Below are 16,282 nucleotides of genomic sequence, written 5' to 3'. Positions count from 1 at the left end.
CTATTGAATATTTAATTTTTTAAATGTTTCCAAAGTCTCAGTTTTCATTAGGCAGCTCTCAAAGGAATCCAAGGGACAAGAACGTTAAGAAATCCTGGTGAGGGGGGGCTTGGAGAGATGGCTCAGTGGTTAAGAGTCTGGCTGCTATTCCAGAGGACCAGAATTCAATTCCTAACACGCATGGCAGCTCACAATTATCTAGTAACTCCAATTCCAGAGGCTCCAACACCTTCTTTCTAACCTCCAAGGACACCAAACACACAAGTGGTACAGACATATAAGCAGGGAAGATGCCTGTACACATAAAAAATTAAGTCAGCCTGGTCTACAAAGTGAGTTCCAGGACAGCCAGGACTGTTGCACAGAGAAACAAAAAAAACCCTGTCTCAAGAAAATGAGAGAGAGAGAGAGAGAGAGAGAGAGAGAGAGAGAGAGAGAGAGAGAGAGAGAGAGAGAGAGAGATCCTTAGGGAAGGCAGGAGTAGCACAGGTCTCAGGAAATTAGAGCAGGAGGATCACAAGTTCAGAGCCTCCCTGGTCGATAGGACTAGGGTTCAAAGTTTAGCCTGAACAAACTTAGTAACCACCCTGTCTCAAAATAAAAAGAAGAAAACTAAGTGATATAGCTCAGTGATAGAGCACTTGTCTAGCACACATGAGGACCTAGGTCCAATCACCAGTACCAGTACTGGAGGGGGGGGGGCATCCTGAGTTATCTTCCACATATGGAAACCTAAATTTAAACTGTACTCCTAAAGACAGGTCTGGAGGTACATGTCCATAACCCCAGCCCTCAGGAGGTACAGGCCAGAGAATCAGAAGTTTGAGGTCATCCTTAGGCTACACAGTGAATTTAAGGCCAGCCTGGGATACATAAGACCTAGTCTCAAAAAAAAGTGCATGGGTATGGAACCCTCAGGCACATCTCACCCTTGGCCTGCTGAGTGGCCCATTCAGTGATATCAACATCTCATTCACACCACAGTTCTGAGACTTAGCAAGACAAGAGAAATGGGTAGGGTTGATTTTAAAATGGATTAATGTTAACTATGTTTGGGACAAAGAGTGCACAGGGAGCTAGAGTGACTGCCCATCAGTTAAGAGCACCTGCCGCTCTTGTAGTGAACCTGGGTTTGGTTCCTAGCAGCCGTATAGCAGCACATGGCTACCTGTAACTCCAGTTCCAGAGGATCTGCCTCTGGCTTCTGCCTTCCTCGGGCACACGGCACATACCTGATGCACATACATGTGTGCAGGCACTCACACATACATATAAAAATAAGCAAGTCTTTAAGAAAAGACACTAGGCAACAGGGTGATCAAAGACCAGGTGTTTCTTCAAGGTCACATAGCAGCTCCTACATAATAATGAGGGATCAAAAACTGCTTCTGGAACAGTGTGCACCAAAAAAATAGTGTCCTGAGAGGGATGCTAAGTAGCTAGTGCCACAATGAAAATCAGCAACCACTGTTGTCTTGTCCGAGCAAGTCTTGCCAGAGAGAAACATTCAGTGGGAATAAAATGCTCAGAAAACAGAGCTGTCGGATAAACCACACTATGAACAGCTCCACTGAAGAGCTTCAGACAGACCAACACAGAACATAACACATAATTCCCTTCCCTCTCTCAGGAGTCAGGAGAACAGGATTAAACTGATCGATTTATTGACAGGCAGATGACAGACAGAAATACAAACTCTTGTGGCAGCAATAGTTAGAGAAAGCAAGGAAGGACATGACTATTCAAACTACACAGGAAGGAACAGCACATATTTTTTATTTTGATATCAGCAGTGCTCTAGCCCATTAAAAACACCACCAACCCAGCTTTCCCCTGATCCAGTTGGATCAGTGTTATAAATATTCAATCACATTCCAAGAGAAAACAGTATTTTCTGTATTTCATGTCTTAATAAATCAATTCTTAGTATCTGCTGTGTTGAATAGAATTTAAACACTATCCGTATTCGTCTTGTCTTTCATTAAAAAGCTAGGACACCATAATATATTCCACTGTTAAAGGAAAATTTCACACTACACAACACTATAGTCATTAAGAAAAAATAGCATCGCTGGATCATTAGCATTTCTTTAAAAGGCAGCCAAAGCAAGGGTGGGTTTTAGCTAGAGCACAGGGCGGGGGTGGGGGGGATATTGGTTCAGTTTGCATGCTTCTGTGTTAAAATAACAAGTGTTCAAAACTGAGATCCTCCTTCAGCAAATACAAAGAAATTAGTCTGAATTCACTTTGATCACTCAAGATAAACTCAACACCGCTTCCTTTATTTTCTCCCAAACGTATCTTCCAAGTAGCCTTGCATAACCTTATCCTCTTCATTTCTACCACTTGGCTTAGCAGGACCTGAGTCACCAGAAATATGAGTGGATCTGTGGTTGTGGCCTGAAGTTACTCTTCAAGCACCAACCAGGTCATGCCTCGCATTAATAATACATCCCAAAAGCTGATACACTTATTCTCTTTACTTAAATGAAGCAAAAATTGAGCTGGGTGTCAAGGTGGTATAAACTCAGTTCTCGGCAGAGTTCCAGGCAAGCTTGGGCTACATACATAACAAGCTCCAGGATAGACTGGGCTACATACAGACTATTACTTTGTCTCAAAAGTAGCAGTAAAATGGGGGGAGGGGCAATTGGCCCCAACTCACATTCTAACTGCAGCAGTACATCAATTTTCAATCCTCCACAATACACAAAGTCTTTCAAAGAATTACAGAAGAATTTGGATAGGGAAGTGTCTACCAGTCTGTTTTTAACCTATCCATACACAAAAAAATATTGTTAAACTTATCTAATTTGAACATGACTCCCAACTCCTTTTACTCTGTATTGTTTCTTCTTCCATGTCAATCCAATAAAAATGGCAAATGTCTGCACTCATTTTTAAAGATCATTTGGTGTACCCTATACCGTTTGTTCCTATCTTAAGAGGAACAAAGAATTTTCAGTGTTGACCCTGATTCCATCTCACTAAATATTACATTTTCAATGTTTTACTTACTGTAAAAATACCATAAATGAACCAATTCCACTGATAAAGTATAAATCTTTTATACAAATAATACGAAAGACAATTTAAATTGGTTGGATTGTTATCCACAATACAATACCAAGTTGATATTCACATGCACTTTCTTTTTTGTTTTGTTTTTTGAGACAGGGATTCTCTGTGTTAACAGTCCTGGCTGTGCTGGAACTCACTCTGTAGACCAGACTGACCTCAAACTCACAGAGAACCTCTGCCTCCCAAGTGCTAGGATTAAAGATGTGCGACACCACTGCCTGGCCACATGCCCTTTCTTAAGAGTTCCTAAGTTATTCTTTTTACCACAGGACTACATGAACTCTATTGTGCATCTGCACATCCTGCAGTCTTCTCAAAGTCTCATAGCAGCTATCCTAAAGATTTTTATATTTACTTGTAATTCATCAGCAAGACTGGTAACAGAAATAATCTTTTGACTTTCAACTTTTCAGTTAGGCAAAATCTGCTATTCTCAGGTCAACTTTATAATGCAGAGGTGGCAAATAGGCCATGGATCATTCACCACTGTGATAAATGAAGTCACTACAATTCACAAAGGTCCCAAGGCCTTTAACAAAGACAGTATGACAGAAGTCTAGTTACAGAACTAAATAGTCTAGAATATATCTTTGTTCTTGGCCATCAGAGGTAAGAAAGAGGAACATGGGCTGAAATAAAGGGACAAAACACATGAAAGGTCTCTTTTGCAATTTTAATTGAAGCACTGCTAATCAATCACTTAAGTCTTTTTAAAGCACCAAATTTTAATATCTAAGTCAATTTGGGAATGGGGGGGGTGGGAAACACTATCAGGAACTTCTCTCCAGAATAAAACAATGATGTTCACTCCTCCACATGTCCAAATTAAAATCTACTAAAACCCAAACCCCACACAGAGAAAAAAAAAAGAAACTAAAATCACATTCTAGGGGGTCAGTGCATTCCGCAGTCTTTGCTGGGCTGTCTAATTGTCCTTCAGCTGACTTTCAAAAATTAACACCCTAGCTCATTAAAATATACATTTTCCCATTGGCTTTTTTAAATTAAAAATAATAATTAAAAAAAAAAAAACACTTGAAGGAATTCGTGACCAGTTGCCTGACTCAGTTGATGGTATATAGGGCATATGGCAGTCAGGAAGGCGGCTTGCAGCACACGACATTCAGGGGATGCTCATCTTTAAGGCTTAGCTTTCTTCCAAACAGTGTAAAATACCCACCTGGACAGGGAGTCAAGGAATAAGGAAGGTCATTCAAGGAGGAGCAGGTACCAGTTAACATGTGTATATAGGCCTACAAATTGAAAGAGGGACAGAGGATTTATTGGCGTAGGTTGAACACTGTGGGGATGGGACAAAGGGCTTTTAAACAAGACCACTTTGCAGCATGGGACATCTGACATTTGGGACAGTTCTCTCAGGCAACACTGTTGCTTCTGCTCTGGAGGCCTCCCAAAAGTTTGACGAATCGGTATGAGGAGAAGAATAAGGGACAAGTGGATGGGAGTAAAGGAAAGGGGCAAAGAGGCAGGGAAGGTGGAAGAGTAGAACAGAAGGAAAAGGGACTCTAAGACCCAGAAGCCTTCTCCACATTACCCCTATTTCTCAAAGCTCTAAGCATGAAGAAGAACAGTTAAAGGGACAAGGGAGCAGTGGAGATGGAAGAGATGTTAAATCTCCACAAGCCTTTGAAGGACATGGCTGCCCAGCAAGCATAGTATCCCCTGCTTTGGGCAAAAGACCTGGGCAGTTCTTGTCCCTTACTAGGCATCCAGCTTCAGTAGCCTATTTGCCCAACCAAGCTAGGAGCCAACCCATGGCCAGCAGCATTTCGAGGGCTCCCTGATAACAAGGGAAACTGCCATCATGAAAGAAACCTGGACTCAGCTTGCAGCTATGGAAGCTGATGATTGCTAAAGATGGTTTATCACAAATATGGCTAGTCTTACTAGCCAGCTTACTAGGGGGATCCCCCACTTTCCCTTTCATATGCTGAAATTGCTGGTGGGCCATTAAGCTTTTATGTGGGTTTCTGGGCATTCAAACGACTTCTCAAGTTTCGGGTACTCATCAGTCCCCTGGAGGACTGAGGAAACAGGCCATTGGGCCTCACCTCTACTGGGGTGATAGAAGAATTTGCATATGCCTGGCTAGGGCCTGTCATTCGACAAACCATTGTTTCTGTTTTAGATCAGTGGGACTTAATGATTAAAGGCCCCTGGGAATCTATGACAAGGGACACCCCAGTCTCTAAGATCCAAAAACAAAGCCTACTTTTCAAGTTCCCAGGAAGAGTCCCACTTAAGTTTGAAACTCAGGGTTTATATACTATAGAGCTAATTCTGCTTGTTGTTATGATTAATAATGGCAGCATGTGATGTACTTAGATGTTCTGAAAAAGTAGCACATAATGTCATGGTCAAAGGATACAATTCCAAGTATGAAGGGACACAGACAATCTCTTTTGAGAATTCCACAGGACAATACAGGCGCCCCAGCTGTTCTTCATAGAGCGACAGGGCTTCAGTCAAATTGACACAATTCCCCTAAATCAGAGAGAAAAGCAAACAATGGGATTTCCAAGTTATACTCATTTGAAGGTCTCTAATAAAGGGAGAACAATTGGAGCTTGAGATAAAAGTTCATCTTTAAAAATGAGATAAGGCCTTTATACTTTCACAAATTACACTGAATTCTATTTATGGATTCATTAGTTCATTCTCTTTCTACCTCATTTACGGAGCTATTTCAAATTATTGAAGTATGAAGCAATAGAAAGCAGTGAGGCCAATTTCTCATTAGTGACATAGTTCATTGTATCCACACCATGCAATTTAGCATATTCATCCACATAACCCACTCAAAGTAAATTTTTTGTCAGTAACGGTCACAACTGAAATATCAAAATGATGTTCTTTCTTTCCACAATGATTTAAACTACATCCTTTCTTTTAAAAAAAAGTTTTGACACAACTGTATTCATACCTCATCCTTTCCTCAAATTCTGATTTTCTTAAAGTGTGCACTACTGTATGAGTGTGATAGTCTGAAGATAATTTTGTGGAATCAGTTCTCTCTTTCTACCTTTTGATGTGGCTTCTGGGAATCAAACTCAGGTTTTCAGGCTTCTGCTGCAAGCCCTTGTATCCATCCACTGAGCTATCCCACTAGCCCTCGGTGACTAATTTTTAAGGAATAAGGAACGATGTGAGATGAAAACTTCACAAGTGGCCTATGATGTCAGAATTTCTGAGAACAGCCTTTTTAAACCAAGTATCCAGCCAGCCAGCCATGGAAAGGGGTTAGAACTATTCCAAGAGATGGCCTTGGTAGCTTCAACTTCGCACATTCACTTAGGCACAACGTCATCCTTCAGTGCCAGCCTGTTTAATAACCCATCATCTAGGGTCCTACAGTGGGATTTAGCCAAAGTGCCCTTCACCAGCATATAATTTGGTTTCAACATCAAGTTCACCATGAGAGCATATAAACACCACACATGTAATTTACAATTCGTAAATAGAAAACACTGTGCAGTTGTTTTTAGAACACATCACCACTGGGGAAGCTATATAGAACGGAAATGCCACCAAGGTGTGTGTACAGCTGAATGGTCGTCTGCCATCTTAAAACTGACACCCTGCTGTATGTTTAAAGAAGACATATGGGAGGGCCGGACCTCCTTACTGAGAATGTGGTACAAAAATTGGAAGGTTTCAATTTATTCTTTCCCAACATTGTCAAGAAGCAGTTTTTCAAAAGAAAAAGGGAAAGAAGAAACTCCACAAATAGAGACCTACCCAAAAAAGGAACATGATAAATTTTCACTTTCCTGTCTACATAAATAGAACATTTTTTTCTTTTCTTTTTAAGAAAGATACATCGAAGTTCCAAAACAAAACCCAACAGCAAAGAAATAATCACTCTTTAGTTCAGCAGCTTCAGTTCTAGAAAATTCTCCATGTCTCATATTATACTTAAGTAACACTTGCTTTTTTAGTTTACAGACTTTTGTATTGTTTACATTTTTAACCTTAAGTCAGTTTGTATTATTTCTGTAATATAAATCCTTATCTGTGCCCTTCTTATTAGGTTCAAACATAAGCAAAACTAGCTGGGTGGCACATGCCTTAAATCCAAGCACTCAGGAGGCAAAGGCAGGAGGATCTCTGAGTTAAAGGCCAGCTAGCCTGCTCCATGCAACCAGTTCCAGGCCAGCCAAGGCTGCATACATACACTCTGTCTCAAAAAGTAGGGGTGGGGGGGTAGGACTAGGACAGATGACTCAGTGGTTAAGAACACTTACTGCTCTTCTAAAGGGCCCAAGTTCAGTTCTTAGCACCTTGTTGGACAGCTCACAACTGCCTAATTAGCTCTAGCTCTAGGATGACCCAATACCTCTGGTCTCTCAGGTCATCTGCATTCACATGCACATACCCACACACTCACACACACATACATATACATAATTAAAAATAACAAACCTTTTTTTTTTTTTTTTTTGGTTTTTCGAGACAGGGTTTCTCTGTGTAGCTTTGCGCCTTTCCTGGAACTCACTTGGTAGCCCAGGCTGCCCTTGAACTCACAGAGATCCACCTGCCTCTTCCTCCCGAGTGCTGGGATTAAAGGCGTGCGCCACCACCGTCCGGCTAAACCTTTTTTTTTTAAAGCAAGCAAAACTAAATAGTAAAAAAAAAATCACACTTAGGTGAACTACATACAAAAAAAATTTTTTGAGAATTGACACTAAAGGGCAGGAAAGATGGCTCACTGGTTAAGAATTCTTACTGCCCATGCAGACGACCCGAGTTCAGCTTTCAGTACCCATGTTGGGCAGCTCACAACCACAAGTAAGTTCAGCTCCAGGGGATCTGACCTCAGTGGCCTTAGAGGGTACATGCACTTACATGAACATACACAAACACACACACACACACACACACACACACACACACACACACACACATTTTTTTTTTCAGTTTTTGTTTTGTTTTATGAGATAAGGTCTCTCCCTGTGTAGCCCCGGCTGTTCTGGAACTCTCTACATAGACCAGATTTGCCTCAGACTCACAGAGATCCACCTGCTTCTACCTCCCAAGTGCTAGGATTTAACGTCTATGCCAGTATGCCCAGCTTCAAAAAAATCAAGAAGAAAAATGGACAGTTAAGGGTCTGAACAGACAACTCAGTGGTGAAGAGCACATACTGGGAGTACAGACACTCAAGAGTTCAGTTTTCCACACGCATGCCAGGGGGCTCACAAATGCTTGGAACTCCAGCTGCAGGGAATCCAACACCCTCTTCTGGACTCCACAGGCACCCACACTCACACACACACATAACTGGAAACATAAAATAAAAAATAAATGAAGAAACATTTCAAATGATGCTAATGATGGATGACTTCCAGAAAGCAGATTGTGAGAGTGGTCAGGAGTTGGCTACATTTTTCACTGTAGCTTCCCTGTGTCTTACATACCCATTTTTGTACGTAGCAGTCTATTATTTTTCTAAGTAGGGGGTTGGAGACAGAAGATACATGGTCAAGTCCCAGAACCTTACTTCTAGTCTCAAAAAATACACATTCCCAAGTTCTGTGGCAAGATAGTAAGGCTACCTTCCAGCACCCACTGTGATGCTAGTGATGTCACAAACTGGCCACTGTGACACAAGCAATGTGTTGCTGGGAACATTCAGTTTTTGAAATCATTATATAACACCCTCACCCCACCATTAACCATCTCCATTTTTTCTGCTACACACTCCACCTATGGGCAGAAGAGGAATGGCAGGAATGAAGTGTTATCACCTGAGCATGTGTCACTAGGTAGTAAATAAGTGGAGTCTAAGGGTAGAAGTCAATGGGAGAACTCCTGTCTAGCATGCAGGAATTCACCACAAAATAAATGAATAAATAAATAATGAGTGAATGAATGAATGAATGAATGAATGGTGGAGAGTATGGCTTCCTGCAAGGCTTATGCCCCTTAATCCATGTGAATTTTAGTGTGTGACACATACAGACACCAAACACAAGAAACAACCCCAGGGTATCACAAAATGTTATCACTTCATATCTCCACTTGTAGTGAATGGGAGGACAGAATGTTCACAGTGATGTCTTTTGAATAACTCTTGGCAAAGAACACAGCCTTGGACTTATGATCTGGAGGTTCAAAAAAGAAACAGTTCACAAAAGCAAGTTATCAAAGTTTGAGTCATTAGTATTTGCACATGCTGTATTCTCATGGAACATTTCTATCAGTTTCTCACACTAAGGCACCAGATCCCCATTGCAGGCAAGGACAAAACCACCATACCTCCTAATGGAACCTTTCATCTACTCCAAACTGACTGCTTCAGAGGATCCACACTTAAATCCCCTTGCCTCAGCCTCCCAGGTAGTTGGGACTATAGGCAGATGGCACCCATGCCTAGCTTGTTTTTAGTCTCTGTACTGGAGCAGAGGAAGCCCTGCATTAGTGCAGTCCTGCATGAGTAAGTATTATTGACATGGGCATGCCTCAGCCCCACAGGAATGGTGAGATTCACAGAAATGGCAATACCTTCCTTGGGGGTTTTAGTGCTAGTGATTGATCAATGTGTACAAAATTAGTAACAACTTTCTCCTCCAGGATGTTCACAACCTGAGACTGCTCACTTATAGATTCCTAACTAACTAGCTAACTTCTTTTTCCTAAGCTGTACATAATAAAACATGCCGAGGTTCCTTCCAAGTTGCTTGCAGTAATTGGCTCAACTCTATCAGTGTGCACACAGTCTACCTGACCCCAGCTTTGCCATGCAAAGGTGTCGTGTTCTTTCTTTTCATCATTTTTTCACTACTCCTAATCAGAGTTCCAGACCCAACCCATGCAGATCCTGGTATATCTCTATTTGGTTTTAAGATCCTAGAGCCTCATATGTTTCCTCAATTAATGTGCATGAGTGTAGTGATATTGTGTTCCCCAATATATTGTGCACCTTAAACTTATCTGGGGTCAGAGGACAGAACAGCCACTAGACATACATAGAGGCCAGAAAATGGTGGTGCACACACCTTTAGTCCTAGCATTCTGGAGGTAGAGATCCATCCGGATCTCTGTGAGTTCAAAGCTACATTGGAAACAGCCAGGCATGGTGACACATGCCTTTAATCCCAGGAAGTGACGGCAGGAAGCAGAAAGGTATATAAGGCGTGAGGAACAGGAACTAGAATCTGGTTAAGCTTTTAGGCTTTTGAGCAGCAGTTCAGCTGAGATCCATTTGGATGAGGACTCAGAGGCTTCCAGTCTGAGGAAACAGGATCAGCTGAGGAATTGGCAAGGTGAGGTTGGCTGTGGCCTGTTCTGTTTCTCTGATCTTTCAGCATTCACCCCAACACCTGGCTCTGTGTTTGTTTAGATTAATAAGACCTTCTAAGATTTGTGCTACACATGAGACTTTCTTCTAGTTGTGGAAATGCGGAGACAAGGGAATACAATAAATATGCTCCCAAAAGTCCAACTCACTGCATCAGTATTGCTTTTATAGTACAAAGCCTTGTTTGAGTGGGTTTCATCAACATCCTACATAAAACAGAGGCCTGCAAACTTCCTCCATAAAGGGCCAGACAGATCACATTTTAGACAGCACAGACCATGAGGCTTCCCTAGCAATACTCCACACTGCTCCTGGAGCGCAAAACAAAGGCATGGCAGTTTATCAAGAAACTACAGAGCAGGCAGCCACATCTGGCCCACAGTGTATAGACCCCTGCTTTAAGCTACCATGTGCCCACAGGCTCTGCATACAGTGGGAAGATGAGTAAAACAGGACAAGCTAGAGCTTTAGCTGTCTCAGTATTCTAAATTCTTTCCAGCATTATTCTTCTCAGATCCCATGAAATAGCCAGGACAGACTAGAGTCTGCAGATAAGTGCTTCCTTGGGAAAAAATAAGACCTCCACCTGTTCTGGATATTTAAATATACCAATAATCTTTCAAAGCAGTTCATCAATTGGTACTAAGTAACAGTTGGACAGGAATAAGAAGTTCTGCCATGCAATTACACACTATAAGGTGACTATAGCTAATGACTGTGCACTGTATACTTTAAAGTATTACAAGAAAGGAAGAGGAATGTTTTCTCCACAAACACATGATATATGTTTAAGAGGATACATGTGCTTAACCTGATTAAAAAGTAGACGATGTATACATGTAGGTAAACATCACATGGTAACTCTGTAAATGATCATTGTTATGTTTTTACAGATCAGTCAAAAATAAATTCATGTTAAAATTTAAACTAGCCTAATTGATGCATTTACAATACAGTTCCTGAACCTAAGACTCAGGGAACATCACAAAAGGGGTTCAGAAAGATTTTAAGAGCCAGAGGAACAAAACGAATCTATTGTGACATTGTGTCTGCTAGAAATGCTATGGAAGCTACACCCATGATACTTTAGCAATATGGCTGCCAAAATCACACCTGAATGAGGATGATACTAACAGACATGACAATGTGGAAGGGAGACGGTTCATGGGGCCCAACCCTAGACAAAGAACTACCGGCAACTAAGGAATGCTGAAAACCAGAGAAATAATCTTCTCTAGGGAAGAGCACACCAACTGATTACCCAATACCAAATGGTCAGTCCTGAAAATATACATATAAATAACATTATACAGACTGAGCAGGTTGTATTTATGTATTTACATATATATATGCACAAATATACGTGTATCTGTGTGTATGTATTTAACAATTAAAGAAAAAGAGGCCATGAATTTGGAGGGGGGGACATGAGAGGGGTTGGAAAAAGGGGGAGGGGAAAATGATATAATTACATTATGATTTATAAAAAATATTTACGGGCTGGAGAGATGGCTCAGAGGTTAAGAGCACTGGTTGCTCTTCCAGAGGTCCTGAGTTCAATTCCCAGCAACCACATGGTGGCTCACAACCATCTATAATGAGATCTGGTGCCCTCTTCTGGCCTGCAGGCATACATGCAGACAGAACACTACACACAGAATAAATAAATCTTAAAAAAAATATTTACAATACAATGTACTGGGGCTGTAGAGATGGCTCAGCAGTTAAGAGCACTGGCTGCTCTTCCAAGGGACTGGAGCTCAGCTCCCAGCCCCCAGTTGAGGAGTCTCATAAGCACCTGTAACTCTAGCTACAGATCTGACACCTCTAGCTTCTACAGGCAGCTGCATTTACATGCATATACCCACAGAAACACATGCACATAAATAAAAATAAGTCATTTGAAAATAAAGTATTTAGCATTTACTATTTAGCAAAATTAAAAGATATACTTTAAAGAAATGAATTACTGAGAAATCAATACAATATAAAATTGGTCACAAAGTAAAGTGTTTTTAGTGGATGGGATTTATGTACAAAAGACAGACAACAGATTTCTGCTTAAGATGGTCCATAATCAAAATAATAACTTCTTATTTCAGTAAAAACCAAAAAGGGTTAGAGTTTATGTGTGGTAGGATGAAAAATACTCTCCAGTAAACTCAGAAGAATTCAGAGACCAGAGTGCAAGTGCTAAACTTGGTTATTAATTAATTTTGTACCAAGTAAAGAGACTGGATTAACAATTAGCTGCCTTTGTCACTTTTTAGAAAGGAGTATAATATTTTTCTATATATACCTATTTTATACAAACACCAAAAAGACAATTCCAAACCTTCTTTAAAGTTAAGAATACCCTCAATAATAATAAAAAAAAAAACTACAAAGCAACAGTGTACTTCTATCTGGTATCTGCAGCTCACACTATAGGCAAAGCTGCTTCTCATGAATGTGCTGCTTTTCCTTAGAGATGGACCTAAAGGATGGCGGGTTGGGGGAGAACTATGGTCTGTGTCTCCACCTGCTGGTGCAATTTCATACTACAGCCGGAGCCAACTAAATCAAGGTAATCTCGCCTGCTGCTGTTAATTCAATGATACTGTTGTTCTCCTGACAACGGTAAATTTCAAGAACATGTAGTCAAATATCCAAATAATGATTCTTATTGAAAGTCATCGGAGTAGAGCTGGGGACTGAGCGGTCTACCTGTGTGAAGTATTTCCCATCCTGTTTCAGAACTTTCATGGACAGGTCGAGAATCAGTCTGAGAAACTCCCATGTAGAATCTGGATGTGAAAACAAAAATTAAGTTTTGTAAATATGTTTTGCATCTATCAAATATTCACTCACAGTCAATAATACAAAAGAAGAGACACACATGTGCTGGCACATGCCCATCATCCTAGCACTTTAGAGGCAGAGGGGAGAGGATCAGGAGTTGAAGAGCATCTTCTAGTAGCTTTGAGGTCAACATGAGCTTGAAAGTTTGTTCATAACCAAAAATGTACAATCATATAGCTGGTTTGTGTACACACTAACACAAACACCAAGGTCAAAATCAAGTTTGCATCTACTTAGGACGAACAATACACCACCAATAAACACTTAACATAGGGATTGAGAGTACAGCTCAGCGGTGGAGAGCTTGTTCATATGCAGGAGATCCTGGGTTCTATTCCCAGCATCACTCTCAGATAAAGAACAAAGACTGGACACAAAGGCAGAGCTCAGTCTAAAAGAAAACTGCTTAAAGAAGGAAATCAGCAATGTGCACTGAGAAGCTGAGGAAATTCCTGGTTGTGGAGAGACAGAATGTTGCAGCCTCCTTAATAGCCATTCATTGCCTACCTGGGTTAGACCTAACCTCCTTGAGAATATTCCATGAGACCTTTTTTCATATGTATTAACTTAACAGAACACACTAGCTTCACCCAATACCACAACTAAAAATGTCTTCAGATGGTTTCCAAAAATCTTACAGCAGAGGTTAACATACTTTACTTAATGTTGTCACCAATGGATTTGAATATGCCTTGATTTGTGAATTTCTTTTGTTCTCCAACTATAAAAACATGAGACTGTTACCACATTGGAACATAGTACGTAAACTAACCTCAATCCCAACCATGGTCCTTCATATTTAGTTCCAAAACACTCAGACCTTTTGAGATATACGCTGTGTGCTCACATTAAGGGCAGGAAAAGAACCAAAGCCACATTAAAATCCAGTCACCTTTCCCACCATCAATACTAGTTCAACTGCTTTTAACAAATAAAAGAGGAGCTGAGAAGATGGCTTGGTGGGGAATGTGCTTGCCATGCAAGCATGAGAATCTGAGTTTGACCGCCAGCACCCACATATAAAATGTGTATGGTGGCATGTGCCTCTGCAATCCCAGTGGTAAGTAGGGAGACAGGATTCCTATGGCTTGCTGGCCAGCAAGCATTGCCTACTTGAGGAACATTCTAGGCTCAGTAAGAAACCCTTTCTCCTCGTTGGCAAGGATCTCCAAGTGGTAAGAATGTGGCTGGCTTCTTTCTGCTTTTCTGATCTCTCAGCTTTTTACCCCCCACCCCCAAAAAAAGAAACCCTTTCTCAAAAAAATAAGGAGGAATGTATGTGCACCATGTGTAAATATGTACGCATGCATAAAGAGTTCAAAACACAATCTACCTTCTTCTGGAGATGTAGAGATTGGGACTGCTGTCAAATCATTAATCACATAATCAAACTCTCTCCCTTCTTTGGCATACCTCTTCAGTACTGGAATACAGTCTTCTATGAGAACCTTTCAGAAGGAACAGGATTGGATGCATGAGTCAACACAAGTGGGTGTCATTAAACACTTATAAATAGAAAATGAGCCAGTTGTGGTGGCTCACGCCGGTAGGATTTGCTGAAGGAGACAAAGGCAGGAGGATCACGAGTTCGAGGCCGGCCTGGGCTACACGTTTTTAAAAATAAAAAAATAAAAATTAATAAATAGGAAATGAAAGCTAGGGGGTAAATCCACAGCACCAGCACCATAAACAAAGAGACCTTCACCCCTGTCTGTTAATAGGAAAACTAAGTGTTAAACATATGCTTATATCCTTTCTCATCTGAGTAGTCCCTCTACAGGTGCTATTGCTCCCCTAATTGACTAATGGAGACACAACCTTATTTAAAATAGTTTACATAGGTTGCCCACAGACCCTTGATAAGAAAGGAGGACAACTGGGTATGGTAGCCTACCCTGCTAATTCCAGCTCTTGGAAGGCTAAGACAGAAAGAGTGATAACCCACAGGTTTGAGGGCAGCTGGTTTTTATGTTGAGTTCTTAGTAGGAAGGATAAGGGAAGACTACAGTGTAACGAGTATGGAGTTTGATATATTTGAAGATTTTTATTGCCCTATTGCTTTATAAAACTTAATACATTGCACAAGTTGCGTAGGCAAAGTCAGAGAAAATGTGAACACCCAGCTACATAGAGTTTGAGGCCATGAGATTTTTGTCTCAAAAAAAAAAAAGAGAAAAAAAATCCCTCAACTACCTGTAATCCACACATTCATCCCATCTGAGAACTAATGGTACGTCCCCATGATATAGAACTTGCCTAGCATATGCATGAAGGTCAGAGTTTGATCCCAGCACCCCAGAAAAGTCCATTTGACACTCTCACAATCAACACAACTCTGAACACAGACAGTAAATTATTCTATCTCACTACAAATGTTCTATTCTTGTCTTCAATAATCCTCTATGAACAGTCATATTAAACCCCCTCATTTCCCGATTTAAAAGGTAAATTTTCCTTTATATCTTGGTTTCCAAACCAAAGGGGTTAAGTTTACTGAAATTCCCTTTTCAATGGTTTCTAGGATTAGCTGATTTAGTTCTCAAACAAGTGGGTAACCCAATATGTCAGCATCACTTACTAAATCTTTACCCAAGTGAAATGAAATGTATCTTGGGCCTGGCATGATAGCTCATGCCTTTAATCCCAAAACTGTGCAGGAGGCAGAGGCAGGCAGATGTCTGTAAGTTCGAGGCCAGCCTGGTCTACAATGCAAGTTCCAGGACAGTTAGGGCTGTCTCAAAGAAAGAAAAAGAAATACATCTTGGATATGTTAGCAGTGCGTTGGAATACATACTTAACACAAGTTCATGTTCCCATGACATCCTCTTATCTGTCTATAGTCTGTGTCCAACTTCCTATTTGATTACAGGGCCTTCAGTAAACTAGCAATGGAAAGGACAAGCCTCCTTCTACAATGATTGTTCTCTTAAGTTCCGTTGGCTATTTTTAGACATTTGTTTTAATAAAGCCACGTTGAAGATGTCAGTTGGCCTCACTCCCTTGGTTCTCTGACGAGAATTAGAAGGATAAATGAGAAGC

At 40.8% G+C, this 16,282-nt stretch overlaps 1 protein-coding gene across 1 annotated transcript in view; it reads right to left on the bottom strand.

Annotated features, from left to right (window-relative positions):
• Window positions 1-3,052: 3,052 nt before the first annotated feature.
• Window positions 3,053-16,282, bottom strand: part of Sms (spermine synthase) — a 50,638-nt gene continuing 37,408 nt past the window's right edge. The window contains exons 8-11 of the mRNA XM_059251218.1: window positions 14,577-14,691; window positions 13,109-13,188; window positions 5,471-5,586; window positions 3,053-4,261 (exon numbers count right to left, since the gene is read on the bottom strand). Of these exons, the coding sequence (XP_059107201.1) occupies window positions 4,222-4,261; window positions 5,471-5,586; window positions 13,109-13,188; window positions 14,577-14,691 (351 nt within the window). The 3' untranslated portion in view covers window positions 3,053-4,221. The remainder of the gene's footprint in view (window positions 4,262-5,470; window positions 5,587-13,108; window positions 13,189-14,576; window positions 14,692-16,282) is intronic.

The sequence above is a fragment of the Peromyscus eremicus genome, chromosome X (genome assembly GCF_949786415.1).
Source record: "Peromyscus eremicus chromosome X, PerEre_H2_v1, whole genome shotgun sequence".
Lineage (NCBI taxonomy): Eukaryota > Metazoa > Chordata > Mammalia > Rodentia > Cricetidae > Peromyscus > Peromyscus eremicus.
Note: the sequence above shows the minus strand (reverse complement) of the source record. Positions and strands in the feature narration are given on the sequence as shown.